Below are 21,842 nucleotides of genomic sequence, written 5' to 3' on the forward strand. Positions count from 1 at the left end.
GCAGCACAGATCGTCAAATACTCGGCCAGGTCCACCATCTGGGCCAAATGCTTTTGGTGGATTTAACCTCTTGAAGGATGGTCTTACAATGATCACAGGGTCACGGGGGAGAGGGGTTGTGGGGGCTTGTGAGGGTGCATGCTCTGTCGGTCAAAATGAATATAAAAGGCATTGAGCACCTCTGGGAGAGAATACTCGTTGCCATTTATGGGTTGTTTGCTGTTGTGTTTTGAAGAAATTAAAGTTTCCAGAAATTGTGCTTAAATGGAGAAAACAACATATTATAATGTTTGCTATGTTGTAACAGCCATCATCTGTGAACTAAAGTTTACATTGCAGGAGGCTGAAATATGCATCTCATGACAACTGATATTGCCGGCTCTGTAGCTCACTTCCTTATGATGTAAATGAAGACTGTTCTGTCCTTCGAGTCTGTGTTGGCCAAAGCGATCCATACCTATCTCTCACAAATGTCCACTAACCTTCTCCACCCACTGTGATTCTCTTAGCACCTACTTCCACTAGGAGCAGTTACTTACAGTAGCCATTTCTGCTAACAATCCAGCACATCTTTCCAGATTAGCTACTTGGTGCACAGAGTAATAAAATCTACATTATCTGTACCCCAGTAGTTTCACCATCATTACCACTGTGCAATCTAGGTCAACCAATATAATAAATAGCACCTTATATGGATATACAAAATGACATATATTCCATAAGTAGAAATATGAGCTCCAGCTTTCATTAATTATTTTTGAAATGATACTGAATTTTGTACAAGCACACAAAACACAGCAGAGACTCAGTGGGTCAGGCAGCATCTACGGAAGGAAATAGATAGGCAACATTTTGGGCTGAGACACCTCACTGCCTTGTTTACCGATTTGCTGAGCAAATCCAGCATTTTGTATGCTGCTCCAGATTCCAACATCTGCAATCTTGAGTACATTGCTAAATAGGGTTGCAGATCCAGTTCCAACTGTACTGTGATGTACCATGGAGAGCATTCTAACCTCTGCACCACCATCTGGTATGAGGGCGGGGTAGCACACAGGATCAAACTAAGCTGCCGAAAGTTGTGGACTCAGTCAGCTCCATCATGACCATTAGCCTCCCCAGCATCCAGGACATGGATCCAGGAGCGATGCCTCAATAAGGCGACACAAATCATTTGGACCCCATCACCCAGGCCATGCCCTCTCCTCAGGGAGGAGGTACAGGAGCACACACTCAGCAATTCTTTCCCTCTCTCAGCAGAGTTCTGAATGGATATTGAATGCATTGACACTACCTCATTACTTTTTTTCTCTTATTGAACTATTTAGTTAACTTTTTAATATACACATACTTACTGTAATTTACAGATCTTTATCATTATGTATGACAATGTACTGCTGCCACGTAACACATTTTGCAACATATGCCGGTGATATTAAACCTGATTCTGATTCTGGGTTGGTGGCAGAAGCATTGTTACAGGACAATACAATGTACAGTGACACAGTCAACCTCTAATTATACTGCCTCCTCTATTTGGCTACATAAGACCATTAGACAGGGGAGCAGAATTATGCCATTCGATCCACTGAGTCTGCTCTGCCGTTCAATAGTGGCTGATTCATTCTCCCTCTCTAACCCATTCTCCTGTCATTTCCCCATAACCTTTAAAGTCCTTACTAATCAAGAATCTATCAATCTCCACTATAAATATACCTAATGACTTGGCCTGCGCAGCTGTCTGTGGCAGTGAATTGCAGAGTTTTTCCGCCCTCTGGTTAAAGATATTCCTCCTCGTCTCTGTTCTAAAGGGACATCCTTGCATTCTGAGGTTGTGCCCTCTGGTCCTAGACTCGCCCGTGTCCACTCTATCTAGGCTTTTCAATACTAGGTGGGTTTCAATAAGATCCCCACCTAATAGTGTACATTAAAAACATTTTAAGAATGACTTTTCAACGTGCAAGATTACAATGCAATCAACAGGACTCTGCATGATAACATGACAAGAAAGTGTGATCAAGAAAAATTTACAACAGTGCTAAAGGTTGAGGTTGAAGATTAGATCAATTGCTGTCAATTATTTTAAACTCAGTGATATGAACTGGAAGTTTATTTGCAATACTACAGCATGTGTGAGGCTGCAGATGACTTTACAGGTTTTCACTAATTTGTTTTCAATGTAAAACAGTTGGAAATTTTCCTCTGTGTCTGGAACTAATATCTGTAAAATATGCATCCCCTTAAAAGTGTGCAATGTGTGCCATTAAAGAGCTAATGAAGCTTTGAAATATTCAGCCTAATATTTACAATCCATCAAGATAGATGTTGGTAATTTCTTTTAATAAAGCATTTCCACAGCCAGAAAATAATTCATATTGTTCTGGGACCTTAATCAACTAACTGTACAATTTACAATAAGCCATATCTTGCTGGCTCAGTCTCACATCTTGAAGTGCTTTCCTGTGTCTGCCCTTAACCAGAGCTCAATGTAAAATGCTAACCTCACTGACCAGAGACATCCTGGACTCTAGAGGTGTGCCCTTAGCACACTGAGGAAATCCTGCTTCCGAAATACACTGACAAAATGTAATAGCTGGCAAACCCTCTATTAGTGTCACCAGCCATATAAGTGGATAGTTTTTTAATTGGTTTTAAATGGTAAAATCATTTTTAAACAATTGAAGTTACAGTGACTGATCAAAAATATTGTAAAATTGAAATTAACAAAAGAGATCTAAAATACATCAATTAAAAAATAAAACTACAGCAAAATAATAGAAATTCAATTTCCTGTTCTTTCACAATCCAATCCCCACAATTGAAACCATAAATTTGATAGTGTCAAATAGCATGAAAACAGGCCCTTTGTCCTAACTGGTCCATAGTGACCAAAGTGCCCCATTTACCAGCATTTGGCCTATAATCTTCTAAACCTCTCCAATCCATTCACCTGTCTAATTGCTTTTAAAGTTATTATTGTACTCGCCTCAACCCTTCCTCTGGCAGCTCACTCCACTGACTTCCCATCTTTGTATAGAAGAATTGCCTCTCACGTTCCTAATAAATCTTTCCATTCTGACTTTAAGCCTATGCCCTCTAGTCCCTGATTCTCCAGCCCCGGGAAAAAGACTGAATGCATTTACCCTATCAATGTCACTCATGTTTTTCTACAGCTTTATAAGATCTCCTCTCAGTCTGCTATAATCCAAGGAATAAGTCTTAGCCTGTCCAATCTTTCCCTATAACTCAGTCCCTCAACTCCAGCTAACATCCTTGTAAATGTTTTCTACACACTTTCCAGTTTAACAGCATTTGTCCTATGGTAGCGTGAACAAAACTGAACACCCCTTGGGACCTCAAATCCTGTGTTGGTTCTAAACTAGGACAGGGTCCAAGGAGCAATTCCCTAGTGTAGTCCTGCGGAATTTCAACAACTTGGCTTCTTCTAAGTGCCAGCATGTAGGATACTAGAGATAAACACTGAACTTGCACAGTTTTGTGCGCAGAATCTGTCAGCAAATCCATGTCCTACTAATGGTACATTTCATGGTCCTGGATTTTGAATGCCACTTAAAGATCTAAATGCTGTTGGTTCTGTTCCTAGTCAGCAAGATCCAGCTTAACTTACAGCTACAGAAGCAGCATGTCATGTCAAAAATACCACAAGTCACTCTCTGCAATTATCACAGGATTGATAGGGCCGTTGATGGTCCTAGATAAACATAGTGCTCCTAGTGAATGTAATGAGCTTCTATTTAACATCAGTGTACAGATTTTGGACATTGAGCTGGGATTTAAGCCAATGATTCAAAATTGGCAGGTCTCCACATGTGGAACGGTGGAGTGAATAGACTCTATGACAGTGAATGGACATTGAGGAAGAGAGGTTGGTAAGACAACCTAACCTGAAGTAAGAAAGGTACATTTACAATGTCTAAAAGGTTGCTTTTCAATGCTAAATATTCTGAAAGAAGTATAATGGTATGGTGGTTGATAAGAAAGACCATACTTTTCATTTGAAAGCAATAGCTTTGTATCCAAAATAAATTTTTGAAATTGGTTGGTTAATAAGATACAGATATTTAGACAAGAGTGCTGAGGAAATGGATCTTCATTAGCTACCAAAGAGTATGCCAACAGAGCATGCCTCACTTAGTCATAAATTATTGAATCATCATAGCAAAGAGTCTCTGCTGATCTTGTAGAGCAATCCTGATTTATTTGCTGCTGTCAAATTTCCACTTAATCTTCACACTCTAATAGCAGCTGAAGTGGTCCTTCAGATCTGAGTAGTTCCCAGTGTCATTGGAGGCAAAGGGGATGAAAGCCATATCAGAGATTAGAACCATCGCTCAATTTCATCAAGGAAATATTAGCAGTTAATGAGTTTACCCTAGAAATGGTCAAACAAACATCTTGTATGAATAGTTGGTGAGCCAGAATCTTTTTGATTATGCATGGACAAATTTTAAAACCTACAAGGGCAGGACTGAAACACAGCAGGTTTCTTCATCTTACTTACTGGCTTAGTGGCATTAAGATTGTTCTTGAAAACATGGATTTTAAATTTATGAAAGGACTTGCTTTAAATTAATCTCTGTTAAAGCAGCAACCACAACAACTACTGCCACTTCTCCCATCCCACAGTATCCTACTGAGTGCCACCATGAATGTTAACTGTTTCATCTTACTTTAGGGAAAAGCAATGCTCTCTGTAACCTCTTACGCGTTTACACGATAACTGGAATGATTTATATTTTGTCAAGGTGTAGGTTTTATTTTTTTTTGCTGATATGAAATTGAAACGTTTTCCTTCAGAACACATCAAGTCCGCTCTACATTTTATAATATTTTACTTTATTTTCAGTTCAGTTTTTCTTCAGGTTTTAGACAAGAAACCACAGATGAGGGAATCAGCACTATTTCTCAGACATTGCCACTAAGCCCTCTAATTTCAAGAGTTGTATTTTAAAGCACTATAGTTATATATTTTTTTCAGTGAAACATAATGCATGAAACAAGTGTTTATATAACAGATATATTATGTTCTCTCATAACTCTACACTCCTTATGACCATTTAAAATGTCGCTGCACTGAGCAATGTATTAGACCCTGTACATTACAAAGGCAATCACCACATAACCAATTGCCAGTCTAGTCCCATTCCCTTAAATACACAGTATATTTTTAATACAACATTTACATGGACATTAATTAAATTCTATTCATACAAGGTATTCTGGCATGATAACAATTAAAGTTTTACAGCCACAACAATCCATTGTAATAGTCATCATCCACATACAGACTTAAGTACAATAATGATAACTTTATTCCTCTTCCTCTGGATAAAATTACTTTCAGAATAATTGGCAACTGTCAGGTTTTGTGCACATATTATACAAATTTAAACTATATTGTTGCATTTAAAGTATTTCTCCTCTGAATGATATAAACAAATACTAGGTTGTGTACAACAGGACGTGGAATTATATTTCCTTTTATAATTTCTATTATAATGAAAATAAAGTCTTGTTTTCATTTTGTGTGAATCATCACTTTTAGAAATAGATTTTGTTTGCAACTCTGTATTGCGTAACTGCAGGGGTCAAAATCTTTGACTGGCTTGTGCCATAGATATGCATTAGAACAGTTCAATAGCTTACAAACAGTGCTTGTCGACTTATCCTGAGTGTACCTTCTCCATCTCTTGGGCACTGAAGGTTTCTTCAGACAAGATTTAAAATTTTGATAATTTCTCTCTTCATTAATTAATTTACATTTTTTTTTGGCTCACCTAACTATTTGCTTAAAGAATCAGCTCATTCCAATGAACAATGGAAAGGACATTTCTTTTGTTGATGGGAGGAATTTTAAACTCAAGATTCTGACCTCCTGGTTGCAGGAATCCATTCCCTCTGGGGCAATTAAATGTGTACTATTTCCATAAAGGCAATCTCCTCGCACATGGGAGACATAAATACCTAGTCTGAGAGCATTGCTGGTTGATATGGCATTTTTATTAGGTATTATAAAATTCTGAAAATACAGGAATCAAATTAAGTGTAAGGTTCAAAGGCCAAGTTTTTTTTAATAAGAAAGATGATTCATTAAGTCTAAATAAAAAGTATAAAAAAGAAAACATTGATCCCAGTCAACAAAATTGTGTTTTAAGGGCTGACAACCATTACCCAACCAAAACAGATTTATCCATTCCCATAGTTAATGGAAGCAGCTTTTCTTGCAGTAATATGCGGAGAGATGTCCATCATCCTCTAGATATAATGTATGTACAGCCGGAGTCCCACAAATGAAGTGTTCTTATGTCATAGGACAGTACTTTCTGACTCCTCATCGGAATCTGCTCTTACTCTAAAGTCTGCAAAAGAGTTTGTGCACATTTGGTCTGAAGGTTCAGAGTAGAGCATGTCATACACCTCTACTGACTGTACAAAAGAGGAGTCAGGATCGCCCATATCTGTAAGCAGTGGAAAGAGCAACAATACAAGTCAATCCTTAGAGTAAACACAGATTAAAGGCATTCCATTAAACATCCTTGTTAGTGCCAGTAGCTTGTGACAAATAATAGGGATGTCACAATATGGTGATCTGACAATTTCTGTACTGGTGCTTAGGTATTTGAATTTTGCCACTGACTCTGGAGCCTGCCAATCCTGCCCCTCTTTTTTGCCCCAGAGCTGATAAATATAATTTTGTTCTTCTCCATCAGTTTACTGTGCAGTTCTCAGTTTTGCACAAACCTATTGTATACACAATTAAATCAGAAAGGTCGTTGTGTTTCAATTAGTTATTAAACAATCATTTAAAGAAACTAAATTAAATTAAATTAAATTCATACTATATCATTATCACCATACAAGTTCCACTGGAATCTTATTTCTAACTAAGGTCGAAAAAAGAAACACTTGCTTTTATTAACCCCTTGTATTCTTTTAAAAATATGCCTAATTGGCCATTTTACCTCTGCCAATGTGAGAGAGTTGTCTAACTAGTTCCAGGCTCTTCATGTTCTCATCACTTAGGGCTATTTAACCTACTTCCTTTTCAACTGAATTTGCTTTCACTTCCCATCCTAACAGAGCACACTAGCCTTAAATCTGACTCCAACACTTCCTGCCAATGGAAGCAATATTCACTTAAAACTCTGCATCATTTTTACACCTTTACCAAATCTCATTCCAATCTTCATTCCTCTAAGAACTCTCATAGCTTCATCAATCTCTCTTCATGTAAGGGAAGCCATCATTCGCATTATTGTTTCTTTTGACACTTTCCAGGGATTTGACATTCTTCCTGATTGTGCTGCCCAGAATGAGTAGAGTACTCCAGCTGAGGCTAAACCAATGAACGGTCACATTTACCTGAGTTGTAATCGGTTCCTTTCTGTGTAAATCTGTGATCGCATACAGTCTTTCAGCTACTGAAATAAAGTTAGGCTTGCATTGCAGGTTAATGTTTGGGGTTGGCCTTTACTGATGAAATAATACCTTCACTCAAAATATTGACCTTCCTTTAATTTCCTGCGTGTGCCTGGCTTTCTTTGGTTTTCTTTGTAGTCATTTTGTGAACTCTGCTTGCTTCCATATCCTGCACGGGGACTGCATCACAGTTTCCTATTCCAACCTGATCTACCTGGACCTTCATCTTCTAACTTTCAGTCTCCTGTGATACCCATCGAAAGACTGAGCAGGTATTAAGCTGCAACAGCTTTCTACATTCATCTCATGTCCTTAAGACTTTGCCCCTAAACACATGAAACAAAAATCACAGGTAGTGAACTAAAATAAAATTAAGTCTGTATATTAATAATATATGTATAATCAAGCAAGATCTGCAATGCAGCCATCATTTTGCACATTGATACATCATACCTTAGCTAATTGCTCCCAAGGAGTGATCAGCATCTTAAGTTTGTGAACTAGAAATGTACATCACCATACATGAACAGTACAGCAGAGTGCAGACATATCAACACATTATGTTATGCTGACCTTTTAATATACTCTAAGATCAATCTAACCCTTCCCTCCTGCATAGCCTTCCATTTTTTGTTCATCCATGAGTCCCTTAAATGTTCCTAACGTATCTGCATCTACTGCCACCCTGCAGTGGATTCTACACATCCACCATGCTCCCTGTAAAATATCTAACTCGGACTGCAGTATACTTCCCCGATTCATTCCTCCATTCACCTTAAAATGATGCCCCCTCGTATTAGCTAATTTCATCCTGGGAATAAAGTGCTGGCTGTCCACTCTATCTACGCCTCTGGTCAATCTTATAGTGGTGTTCAAGGCAGCCTTTGACTACACACAAAAATGAAGAAGAGAATGACAGACAGAACATTTAGCATCATGATTCCTCCGAAAATAATTGTGTGTATGGAATAAATGATTTATCATTGAATCACTTGCCCACTGTAATCATACTGACCCTTTTAGCACATAAGGCAATAAAACGCAGGAGCAGACTTAGGCCATTCAGCCCATCAGTCTGCTTTGCTGACCCATTATCCCTCTCAACCCCATTTTCATGCCCCCTCCCTGTAGCCTTTGATGCCCTGACTAATCAAGAATCTATCAACTTCCGCTTTAAATACACTCAATGACTTGGCCTCCACATCTATCTGTGGCAATTAATTCCACATATTTGCTACCTCTGGCTAAAGAAATGCCTCCTGATCTCTGTTTCAAATGGATATCCCTCTATTCTGATGTTGTACCCTCTGGTCCTAGACACACCCAATATACAAAACATCCTCCCTGCATCCACTCTATTCAGACCTTTCAATAGGTTTCAATGAGAGCCCCACTCATTCTTCTAAATTCCAGTGAGTACAGGCCCAGAGCCATCAAAGGTTCCTTGTACGTTAACCCTTTCATTCTTGTGAACCTCGTCTCCAATGTCAGTACATCTTTTCTAGATAAGGGACCCAAAATTGCTCACAATACCCCACGTGTGGTTTGACCAATGGTTTATAAAGCCTCAACATCACATCCTTGCTCTTATGCTCTAGTCCTCTCAAAATGAATGCTAACATCTCACTTACCTTCCTCACCACGAACACAACCTGCAAATAAACCTTCAGGAAATCCTGCACAAGGACTCCCAACTCCCTTTACACCTCTGAACTTTGAATTTTCTCCCTATTTAGAAAACTGTCTATGCCTTTATTCTTTCTACCAAAGTGCATGACCATACACTTCCCTGCACTATATTCCATCTGCCACTTCTTTGTCCATTCTCCCAATCTGTCCAGGTCCTTCTGGAGACTCCCTGCTTCCTCAGCACTACTTGTCCTTGCACCTATCTGTGCAATGTCTGCATACATGGCCACAAAGCCATCAACTCCTTCATCCAAATCATTGAACATATAACACATGAAAAGAAGCGGACCCAACAGTCAACCCTGCAAAAATTAGTCGCTGGTAGCCAACCGGAAAAGGATTCCTTTTTCCCCACTCTCTGCCTCCTGCTAGTCAGCCAATCTTCTATCCTTGCTGGTATTTTTCCTGTAATACCACGGGCTCTTATCTTGTTAAGCAGCCTCATATGTGGCAACTTGAGAAAGGCCTTCTGAAAATCCAAGCAAAGAACTTCCATTGACTCTCCCTCCTGACCCTAACCCTCCTGTTATTTCCTCAGAGAATTCCAAAAGATTTTTCACGCAAGATTTCCCTGTGAGGAAACCATGCTGACTTTGGCCTAATTTACATGCACCTCTAATTATCCTGAATCCTTATCCTTAATAATTGACTCCAACATCTGCCCAGCCACTGAAGGCCTATAAATTCCTTCCTTCTCCCTCCCTCTCTTCTTAAAGAGTGGAGTGACTTTTGCCCACGTTAAGCCTGTATCTTTCTAATACTCACCTATTTAAGTGCCAGAATAAATGTAAATATAAGTTTTAAATAGAGTACTTATTAAATCCTAAATAATTCAACGCGTTTTATACCACATAAAGAAGTCAAGTCTGAATAATCTGGAGACGTGCAATATGGTTGAGAGACCCAAATGGAATTCAGTGCTAGCACGGTCTTCAGTTCAAGATAGGCTGAAGCTTCTAATTCTCCACAGGCAGGTTGCCTTCTGCTACTTTATCACTTTAAAAACAGACTAATCTCCAAATGTGTACAGAGTGCAATGGTAACCCTAAATCTAAGTTATGTCATTAATGCTAACAAGATGGGCATTTTATTTTTATAGCATTGCTTATGGCAAGATTTATTAAGTCCTTACACCTTTCCCCCAAGTTTCAATTGAGATAGAATCATATGAGGGTTTAACTTTCTCTAAAAGGAAAGCGTAAGCTTCGTTCATCTTTAAATTCTACACGGTGCCTCAAAATGGGGAAAATGTAACAATAGCTAATTTCACAGTGTGTGATATTAACTGCTCGCTGCAATATCATGACATCCCTTATAAATTATAATAATGAAAATGGAACAGGGCAAAATAGATCATACAAATAAAACAAGGTTACATTTATTAAGTAAGCCATGTGATCAAAAGGTTTCATTCAAGTACATTGCGTGGTCGTAAAAGGGGAGAAAGTAAGAACACTTAGAGAGGAGCAGGAATCATTAATATATATGCTTGTGAACTCCGTGACAACATCAAGCCATGCAGTTCTGCTTCAGTCTCATGCAAAGGCCAGTTCAGATGAGTTAGTGGTGACATACAAGTAGCAATGGAAGGAGTTCCAGAGTTAGCTCAAGTGCCAGAGGGGAGGTTGTTGCACTGGCTTACCCTAAATTCCCCCTCACACTTAGCCAATATAGACTCATTCTGGTCAAACAGCTGCAAGAATACAACATAGGCACCCAAAAGGAAAAGAAGACATTAATAGAAAAATTGTTCAGAATTTTGAAAACGATAACGAGAGGAATTCCACTGAAAAGAAAATTTATGTCAATAACAGCAAGCTGATATGTAAAACACGCAGGAAATCAACCATCCATTTAGGTAGAAAACATATAAACCAGTAAAATCAAAATGAAGTAATGAAATGCATTAACTCCAAGAAAAATATATTATACATGTAAAGGCCTGCATGTAATGTTTTAGTTACTAATTTTTTTTCAGATTCTACTTTAAGGTTAAAGGCCATATGCAAATGTTTCCGGGCTATGTGTATACTTATCCCTCTATAGAAGTTTCTGGCCCTTGGTTGGATATGGTCTCAAGCTGCAGCAGGCACTCTGGTACCTCATCCAACAAAAGAAAATACAATCAGATGTTGTCACACTCCCTAACCTGGACCTTTTGTTGGTGCTCCTAACTGTTACAGACATCTTTGGGATCTCTGGATTAAAGTCTGTTTTTGTGATGCTTTTTAACAATGATGGTATTCTCACAGTTGATGTCAATATTGTTGGACAATACTTTCTGCCTCCTTCTCCAACTTCATTCCCATTTCATTACCAACAGCACTTGAATTTGATAGACTAGCTTGTACTTTGGGGCTTCTCTATTACAATATCTAAAACACCCCAAGTTATGGCCCAAGATTTCCTGCAGTTCACATAATTATCAGCATTAAAGCTAAATTTGCATTGTGCAGGCAATCGTGCAAGATCCACTACGACTGAGGTCATTGTTGTCAAGTATATCCATGCAGTGGTACTTGGTGTGTCTTTCAGTGTGACACACTTGATTAATCTGTGACAACTTCCTGCAGGTGCTGGTAACCAGATCTTAATGAGACACATCTTGATACAAGCAACACTCTTCCAGCTCCAGGGGAGTATTGCTACAGTGGCTGGGGGAGGAGAGTGAGCGAAGCAGTGCAGGGGTCAGATTGATCATAGTGGGATGAAAAAGGGTAACTGCTATGCAAAGAGTTTATGGAAACCCTCCTGGGCTATATCAGGAGCTCCAGAGAGGTCTCTGCAAGGAGCAATACTTCATGAACACAGTCTATGAATGGAGTTTTTGTGACTTCTCTCCTGGAGCTGAGAGCAGCAACTAGTGAGAAACGGCAGAGATCAGCAGTGGTTTGGAATGGTCTTGGGGCCAGGAAGGTGAGTCTGTTTGTTGTGACCTTGACATCCACTGACAAAGCAATCAAGGTACACATGACAGATTTGGTTTGAGGTTGCAGGAGTTCATAGGTATCTGTGCAAAATGTGAATACTGGTCATCTAAATGTCACAGCTTTGGAATAGGAAGAGCTGGGTGTTCTGTGTGGAAATGCGAAGTGCCTTCCTTCAGACCAATATTCTGAAGGAAATAGACAAATTTTGAATGTTGTTGTACTGTTGACACAATTTGGAGAAGATTTATAAAAGAAAGAAGGTGTTGGCACAAATGGAAATCCAGCTTAAAGATCAGAAGTCAAATTCCCAACAATGTCAGGACACTCAGAGACAGATGTCACCATTGTTGAACTCAGGGTTGAAATGGTTTTTAATTGCACACTCCCAATTTTAGGATTTATATGAAGGAATTTCTGAGCCCTACTCTTTCTATGAAATCACATGCCTCATCATGTTAACCAAATCAGACAGTTGCCTGACAGTAAATCATCAGGGACATGAGTTGCCATGAAATTATTAACAATAGGGCTTACTAGCAGCATTTCTGAACAGCATGGGATTTTATCCTTAAAGTATAACTGGTGTTTGCCATTTTAAGGACAGCCTGGATCAGGAAAATGGGAGTAAAATAAGGGTAAACTACATTCAGGAAAATGCAATTGTACAGTACATATAAATAACCTCAATCCTAATTTGTACCTTGATGAGATTCTTTTCCTTACTAACATGACCAAAAAGCATTTCTCACTGTACAAGAAGACATAGGAATGGGGCCAATTGCAGGAACTTAAAAATGCTATAGAAACCTTTGCATACAGCTTTTAAAGCTATACTGAAGCTAAGTCAAGGTTTAGTTAAATTATTTTAATACATGTGACTTCAACAGAAATAAATAAGACAAGATCAGTGAATGACCACAGTATATGCCCGGCATGAATGACTGATTACAAGGATGGTCATCAGAAGCTTCATCAATATTTCCACATATCTAAATTATTTTTATAGTAATAGCAAGTAAGCTAATTTGATTTCATAAATGTTATACTTTGGTAAGGTTCAGGATTTTGCATTACTTTTGCACTTGTGAAAAAATGTAGCCTTTCTTGCTTGGTTTGTTGAGCAGCAGAATGGGCAACAACATGTTGAAGTGAACTTTCCGCATTGGGAAATTAACAAAATGGACGTAAAACTGCTGAAACTATTTGGCTTTTTAGTGACTGTGGTTTACTGGCTTTCCAATAATGCAGACAGAACTTCCCCTTTAGCAGGAAAGGCCCTCCTTTATTTCCATTTATTGATTAGATTAATCATCTCAAAATGCTTAAAATAGTATCACACATACAATTCTTGAGGAACTTCGGTCAGGCAGCATCTACAGAGGAAAATAAACAGTCCACACTCTATTCCTTTCTATAGATGCTGCCTGACCTACTCAGTTCCTCCAGCATTTTGTATGTGTTACTCTGGATTTCCTGCATCTGCAGAATCTTATGTTTAAAATGATAAGTTACACTCTACTGCAAAATGTGTTTAACTGAGCACTGCAGTAAGTAAATATTATTATGTCCTTTGGGCATTGAAAGACAATTGACTCAGTGCAAAAAATGATTTGAAGGTATTATCTGTAACAATATTTTTTAAAATAAAGCCATTTATATAATTTTCGTCCCCAATTTAAGTTCAAAGTTTAATTTCTGCTTACAGTTTGTTATATATAGACATTGCGATTAAGTAGATTGCTGTCAGTCAGATTAATGAGCTAATGCTCAGTTCTATGAACTGGCATTTCTTGATAATTCAGAGTGTTATCAGCATATCTCTCTCTCCTTATGCACGAAGGTGTCAGAAATACATATTTCATGGTCATCAGTAATAACAGCTATTATTGGTGGGGAGAAATGAAACATTTTTCTTTCTTAAAACATTACAAAGCAATGAAATACAAATGAGATGCTTATCCATAACTTTCTGCTGAATTTGTATCCACTTCAGTATATTAATGATTGAGTGTTCAATAAAATCTGTTACCAGGATTCTAAAAAGCCAGCATCCTATTGCCCAATTATAGAAGAAAAATGGTGCCTTCCTTCCATTCTTATATCTCCATTTGTTACATTTTGCACTGTGTCATCTGCATGGCAAATACTTTATTTATATTGATGTTAGTCATCACTGCATTTTATCATTGGTTTCTCAGCCACAGAAGAAAGGAAACGATTCTAAGTAGCAGCAAAGTGGTGAATCATCAGGCAGTTACCTGCCACAGACCCAGCACAGTACCATCTTCCAAAACAGGCCCCTCAAGAGGTTGCATGCAGACAGGCGACCCCTGCTGCAAGGAGATAACTGGGCTTGTAATTGGAAGTGTTTTCTAAGCAGTTGAGACCTCCTGCAGAAACCCAAAATTTGGTTTGGGCAAACAGGGTTTTTTTTTGACTGTGTTGAAGGGATAATGGGTATAGAAGTGAGAATTATAACTTCCTGGATACTTCTAAAACTATCCAAAGAGGCTGTTCCTGTAATTTTTAATTGACTTTGAACACATTGGAATTAAAGGTCCACTTCTTAAAATATGAGAAATACACACTGTTTTAAATCATTTAAAACCACTACGTTTCTTGAACAGTATAATTTCATCCTATTATTTTACCAATTTATTGCAAAATAACTTTAATTCAAATCATGCATTTGAATTCTTGTTTGATTCTTTTACAACACAATTCTTCAGACAATGTAGTTCTATGTATGTCATGTATCAAAAGTCATACTTCAAATCATGTTTTTCTCCATACTCAATGCCAGAACTTGGGAGATGGCCATGAGTTGTTTACATTGTTGAGATATTCTCAGAATCTTATTAGGACAGCCATTGATGGGGTTCCAGCCAGCCATTGCAAAACTCGTCGTAGGAACAGGGGATGGGAAGCAGTGGGGGTACCAAGAGAAGCTATGTATGGTGGGCTGTCCGAGAATATAGAATATTAGATTCAAATGTCATTACACAGTATCCACCAGTAAATTGATTTAACCAGTGATTTAGTCACCAGATACTGAAGGCAGCAGTGATATTTACAGATGTATAAACCCCAGGCTTTAATTACAAAAAGGGATTCAAGATTAATTGAAAAAAACTGGACAAAATAATTGGTTAGGTGATCATCATTGTATTCCCAGTCAACTAATTTCTTTTAGTGAAGGAGCCTGCTGATTTTATCCAAACTGATTAGTTGAGACTCCAATCACATCTCAACATGACTGATTCTAAACCAGGGCTTTCCAACCTGGGCTCCATTGACCCCTCGTTTAATGGTATTGGTCCACAACATAAAAAAGTTTGGGAATCGCTGTTCTAAACTGTGCCTAGCAATGGCCCAGCCATTGTATCAAATTATGAACAGTGGTTCAAGAAGGTAATAGTGACCTACCTCCTCGGGCAACTAAAAGCAAAACTATGTATGTTTTGCATTTTGAGAATAAATTTTAAAAATCTCTTGTATAGTTTTCATTTTAAAACTGAGTCATTACAATTTTTGGTTAACTTTCAAAACAAGAATTCAAATTCATTTCACTGATCTTATAATTCCAAAATGAGTATTTTATGTAAGCATTAATTCAATGATTTCTAAATCAGTGTGAAGTTAGCATGAGTTGGATTAATCTGCAGAGATGGTTAAATTAATGTAAATTCATACCTGTAGACATGCTTTCTCCAGCTAAAATTGTATGTTCCAGGGGCTGCGGACTGGGTCCAGAAAGGCCCGGGGTAGGAGGTTGTGGAGGTGGAAGTGTGGGCCTTTGTCTTGGCTTCACTGTGGGTCGAGATTTGGTTAAAGTGCTTGTTTGGGAAGGAGGTGAAGACAGGGATGGTGCGGCTGGGGGAGTTTGGCTTGGTGGCAAGGTATAGGCTTGAGGGAAGTTTGCAGCGTATGGGGATGGAGTGCTCGGAGGGGTTGGAGAAAGGCTGGCGGGTGAAGGTTGGCCTGTCGCCTGGTCAAATGGGATTTTGGGTGGTAACGGCACCACCTTCTTTGCAGCTGTAAAGAGAAAAAAATAGACTGTATTACTTATAAAGCCTAATTTTATTGGATGAAGTATAATTTAAGAAAACGCAACTGATTTTGTAGATGCTCAAATCCAGTGCAATGTGCACAAAATGCTGTAAATTTGCAGAAAATAGGTGTTCATCTGAACAAAAAGCAAATGTTCAAATTAAAATATGTATTTTATATCAATGATTGTTCTTATTAATGACATACATAGCGGGACATCCGCAGCACAGCAGCGAGAACAAGTTAGGCACTATTATTTGTTGAGATACAGCGTGGAATAGGCTGTTCTGGACTTTTGAGCTGTACTGTCCAGTAACCCCAGTTTAATCTTAGCCTAAACACGGGACAATTTATCATAACCAATTAACCTATCAACCAGTATGCCGCTGGACTGTGGGAGGAAACCAGAGCATCTGGAGGAAACCCGCGCACTGGGGTTTCTTATAAGCTCCTTACAGGCAACGGTGGGAATTGGACCCAGGTCACTTGTACTGTAAAGCGGTATAACAAACACCATGTTACCATGCTGCCCCATTAGTGTTTGTGAGACACAGAGGACTACATAAGGGGAGAAATGCTTGCGAGTGCCATTGAGGAAATTTAAAGGATCAAACTAGGGAGAAGCAACGTCAGAACAGAAACACAAGGTGTCCTCTGGTCAGAGAGTGAACCACCTTGTGTTACCCCTCTCTCCTACCCCCCCATCTGCTGAACAGTGTGGAGAAGAGTCTTAACTGGGGGGGAAGAGAAGAGATTGAAGTGGGTTGGGAGGAGGAAAGGCATGATTGTGGAAGGAGGGAGAGAGAATAGAGTTTGGGGGATGGGGAGGGATGGAGAGAATGGAGTGTGGAGGAGGAGGGAGGACGAGAGGCAGGTCTGTGAAGGGAGGGAGGGAAGCTGGGCGGGGTCACTTTCCTTTCAGACACCCAAAGACATTATCTTCTCAAGCACACTGAGAAAAGGGCAATACATGCTCCCTTGCCTGCCATACACATGCTTAAAAACATCAACACACCAAACAACTGTATAGTCACCAAAAGACTGTGACAATGCAGTGCACCATTACACCGTCTGATACTCCAGATGTATAAAACAAGATTAGATTTGAGCATTTCAACTGCCTATGGCCTCATCATCAGTATCTTAATAACAACCAGTATCTCTCCTGTATTAAGGTCAGAGTAAGCAGCACAGGCATATGAAACAAAAGGACTACCGACTTTTGGTTTTCCTTATAATGCACATTTTCTGATAGGATTTATTGTTCAGAAGATGGAGGAAGAGGGGAGGGGGCATTTGGTAAATCAGCTCACGGCTACCTGAGCTACACATGAATTAGATCTTCACTAATGGCTTGGAGAAAGGAGCTCTTTTGATTCATCTTATATTCTTTTCCCCTGTCTCCTGTAATGCACAGCCATTCCTCCCGATGGTGAGATGGTGGCCTGTGTGGTGAACCAGCATAAATCCTCACATCCATGTGCTTTGTGCCTCAGGCGCCTGAACAGCCAGCAACACTCACCTCCGCTTCATGACCATAGCTTCAAAATTCTCAGCCAGATTTTCATGACTGAACTAGTAGAATCATAGAATCATTAAACAATACAGTACAGAATCAGGCCCTTTGGCCCATCTGGTCTGTGCTGAACTATTATTCAGCCTACTGCCATCGACCGACGCCTAGACCACAGCTCTCCAACCCCTCCCATCCATGTACTTATCCAAATTTCTCTTAAATATTGAAATCAAACCCGTATCTACCACATGTGCTGGCAACTTGTTCCCCACTCTCACCACCCTCTAGGTAGAGAAGTCAACCTTAAGCATTTCACTTTTCACTCTTAACCTCCACTTCTAGTCTCACCCAACCTCAGTGGAAAATGCCTCATAATTTTGTATACCTCTATCAAATCTCCCTTCATTTTCCAGCTCTCCAGGAAGTACGGTCCTAACCTATTCAATCTTTCCCTATAACTCTGGTCCTCAAGTCCCAGCAGCATCCTTGTCAATTTTTTTCTGCACTTTCAATTTTATTGATATCTCTCCTGTAGGTAGTTGACCAGAAGTGTACACAAAAATCCAGATTAGGCCTCACTAACATCTTATACAACCTCAACATTACATCTCAATTCTTTGATTAATGAAGGCCAATGTGCCAAAAGCTCCCTTTAGGACCCTATCTATAGTACCTGTGAAAGGAAGGAATTATGGATCTGTGTTCCCAGATCCCTCTGTTCTACTACACTCCTCAGTGCTCGAATATTCACCATGCATGTCCTAACCTGGTTTGTTCTCCAAAAATACAAAAGCTCACACCTGTCAGCATTATATTCCATCTGTCATTTTTCCACCCATTTTTTCAGCTGGTCCAGAACCCACCTCAAGCTTGTTGTCATCCACAAATTTGCTCATCCAGTTTACCACATTATTATCTTGATTGTTGATATACTAGTTGACAAATAATAACAGATACATAACTAATCCCTGAAGCATACCACTAGTCACAAGCTTCTGGTCAGAGATGCAATCATCTACAACCAACCTATGTGGACCAACAAGCACTGTAATCCATATACAGTCCGTGACCTCAGATACAAAAAAAAAATCTTCCTCGTGCTATCTTCAAGAGGATCAACTTTGTCCCTCGCTATTCTTTTGCTCTTAATATATCTGTAAGCTGCTAGAGCAACATCGTACCTTCTTTTAGCCTTCCTGATTTCCTTTTTAAGAGTTCTCTTGCATGTCTTATACTCCTCAAAACCCTCATTTGTTCCTTGCTGCCTGTACCTGCTATGCACCTCCATCTTCTTCTTAAAGAGGTCCTTTGTATCCCTCAAAAACCAAGGTTCCTTAAACCTGTTATCCTTGCCTTTTATTCTGCAGGAACATACAAAGCCTGTACGCTCAGAATTTCACTTTTGAAAGCCTCACACTTACTAAGCACACCTTTGCCAAAAAACACTTGTCCCAATCTACACTTGCCAGATCCTTTCTGAATCTCAAGCCGACCCTATCCTTCTCCGTAATTATCTTGAAACCAATGGAATTATGATCATTAAATCCAAAGTGTTCCCCTACACACACTTCTGTCACCTACCCTGTCTCGTTCCCTAGTAGGAGATTAAGTATCAATAGTAATGAGAGGACTCTGCTGACTCTGTCTCTCTTTCCTTCTCAGAATACTGATAACCTCCACTAATTTCTGTTGTCATTTGACTGCTTGGAACCCTTGAGTCAGAGTGTCACATGACATGGACACCATGTGACATGGCGATCATTTAATGATATTGATCATCTGAGCTCAAATCCATCCTTTAAATGGCATCTGCTTTCATGTCTGACTCTCCTGTACTAGATTCACCTGTCCAGCTGTTCCCGTTTTCCCCTTAAATCAAAACTCCATGATGCTAGTATTGCACTTTTTAACGTGGATGATGTTTGGAGCTTTGGAGGGAACACAACATTTAGGTTTTCCTCTTCTTGCACACATAACCTTTCTTACCAACCATCCACTGTTGTGCCGGATGCTAATGCTGATAGAAGAGTTTGGTGCACAATCTTATTCAGTATCTCTTGGTGTGTTTCTGTTTCTTGGCGTTGTAACTTCCAGTATAAAACTGCAAACTGACCTGAATCTTCACATCCAGTCTCCTAAACTGGACTCCAGTGCCCTGAATTTTATGCCTATTATTTGAAAATTCCCACCCAATTTACAGGCAGAACACTGGTTCTTTTGCCATTTTAAAAATTTGGAACATTATGATGTGTTTATATTACATTATATGCTCTGCTGGATCTGAGTGTGTCCTATCACTGCAGTGCCAAGTAACTTCCCTGCTCATGACTCTGTCTACAACGGAGGGCTGAGCTTAGGATGACGGTGCATAATGGCGACTCCTTTGCTTGCATCTTCGGAAACAGCTCTATTTCCATCTTTAATATCTCTATTTTTCCTTTCAGGGTTCTTTTTGGAGTTACACGCTGACTTTGGTTCTTTGCGGAGACAGGACCCACTCTCAGGGGCTTGTGATCAGCCGCTTTTTGATATGCCAAGGACGCGGCCCAGAAGACCAAGCTGCCAGACTTCCATGGTTCTGGAGGCGGGCGGATTCGAGGCCGGTGCTGCTGCCTGATGTGCTGTGGGAGTAAATGGAAGATCGGAAGCAGTGAGCTGGCTGTGTGCCCAGAGACAGGAGTTCTTTGGGCACAGAGCTCGGAAAAAGTGACGCCACAGACAGTGGGTTGTTTGTTATGTCTCTCCTCTCGCTGTGAAACGGGGACACTTCTTTTTTCCTTATAAGGGAGAGAGAGCGAGCCTGTGGTATGCTGAATTGCCTGGTGAGCGAGTAGTCTTTGGGGTACTGCAAATCTGTGTCTTTATTGACGATTGGTCCTTGGTGGAGGGTGCAGATGCCTTTTTGTCGGTGGAGGAGGGGTAGTTGTCACTTTGCTGCTGCTTATGCGTGGGAGGGGGAGTTGGGAGGGGGCTTTCGGGTTCTAACATTTAACTGTCATTCATTCCTTGGGGCACTCCTCTGTTTTCGCGAATGTTTGCGAAGAAAAAGAATTTCAGGATGTGTATTGTATACATTTGTGTGAGATTAAACATACCTACTTCAACCCACTGGATTTCATGATTGCCCCATAAGCCCATTATCTACTTCAAAAGCAGTCAGCATACAATGAAGCAGATTTAATAAGCATTAAAGAAAAGGCAAGTGTCCACCTTTGCGCAACGTGTGGGGGCTCTGCTCAGTCGGCAGTTGGCTGGTGGCAATGCTTTGCTGAAGGCTGCTGGAAGAAGTCACATGGTCAGAAACGGGCCTGCCTTTCTGTCCAATCACAGGGGAGAGCTCTTTGCCTTTCATTGCACTGAAGAGAAAAAGAAGAGGATTACTTGTACATGGGAACCTGTTTGGTCTCAGCGCAGACATACAAATATAGAATAAACACACACATATTTCTACCAGTCTTGGTTAACTAACTTATACAACATGCACACTCAACATATACACGTGACCCTGCACATTATTTTCTTTATTAGTTGTCTGTGTTACTTTCCCCTCAGTACACATCCTAACGACAGCTTTAACTACAGTTTCAAAGGTATTCTTTGTATTGAGGCACGAATTGCAAATATTTACCTAGTGAGCCTGGTTCCTTTGTCTCTGGCACAGGCGCAGCCGACCCAAGGGGGAGAGGCTGACACAGAAGGGGTGGAGGGATTACAATGGGAATTGTGCTTGGTTAGGAGAAGAGGGGTTTTGATGTAGACAGGTGAGACGTTAGTTTCAGATACATGCGAGTCAGTAGGGGAGCCTGGCTTAGGGAGGTGAAGGGAGCACGGCTGAGGGTTAGAGTTGATGTCAAGCTGCTGTGAGGAAGGAGGCTGAGTGAGCAAGGTTGGGCTGTACCCGGGCCATCGCTGAGGGGGCGAGGCTTGGGGTACAACCTCAGGCCGAGCAGATGGCTGAGCCTTATGGTAGAAATGGTGGGCATGCTGGGAGCAAGGAGACGGGGTAGGTCTGTCATCCTCTGGGGACGGGTAAGAATAACAGGAATCCGACCAATTGGAAGACAACTCGTCTGCGCTGTAAACATTAAGAGAGCAACAACATTTGTTGGGGAGGTACAAAAGAAAATAGGACAAGGGGGAAAAAAGAAATCAACAGAGAAAAAAAATACATGGTTTAGTAACTCGGACATTGCTTGACAATATACAATAGACATCTG

General features: G+C 40.0%; 1 protein-coding gene across 9 annotated transcripts in view; it reads right to left on the bottom strand.

Moving 5' to 3' along the window:
* Positions 1–4,840: 4,840 nt before the first annotated feature.
* Positions 4,841–21,842, bottom strand: part of LOC132380129 (rho GTPase-activating protein 44-like) — a 281,829-nt gene continuing 264,827 nt past the window's right edge. For 4 of the 9 annotated variants that reach the window (XM_059948733.1, XM_059948741.1, XM_059948737.1 and 1 more), the window contains 4 exons: positions 21,254–21,700; positions 20,836–20,981; positions 15,753–16,094; positions 4,841–6,479 (listed from right to left, as the gene is read on the bottom strand). In XM_059948733.1, coding sequence (XP_059804716.1) covers positions 6,328–6,479; positions 15,753–16,094; positions 20,836–20,981; positions 21,254–21,700 — 1,087 coding nt within the window. In that variant the 3' untranslated portion in view covers positions 4,841–6,327. Of the gene's footprint in view, positions 6,480–10,771; positions 10,823–15,752; positions 16,095–20,835; positions 20,982–21,253; positions 21,701–21,842 lie in introns of all 9 variants that reach the window. The other 5 variants (XM_059948739.1, XM_059948742.1, XM_059948738.1 and 2 more) reach the window with 4 other exon arrangements.

Source organism: Hypanus sabinus, chromosome 23 (genome assembly GCF_030144855.1).
Source record: "Hypanus sabinus isolate sHypSab1 chromosome 23, sHypSab1.hap1, whole genome shotgun sequence".
Lineage (NCBI taxonomy): Eukaryota > Metazoa > Chordata > Chondrichthyes > Myliobatiformes > Dasyatidae > Hypanus > Hypanus sabinus.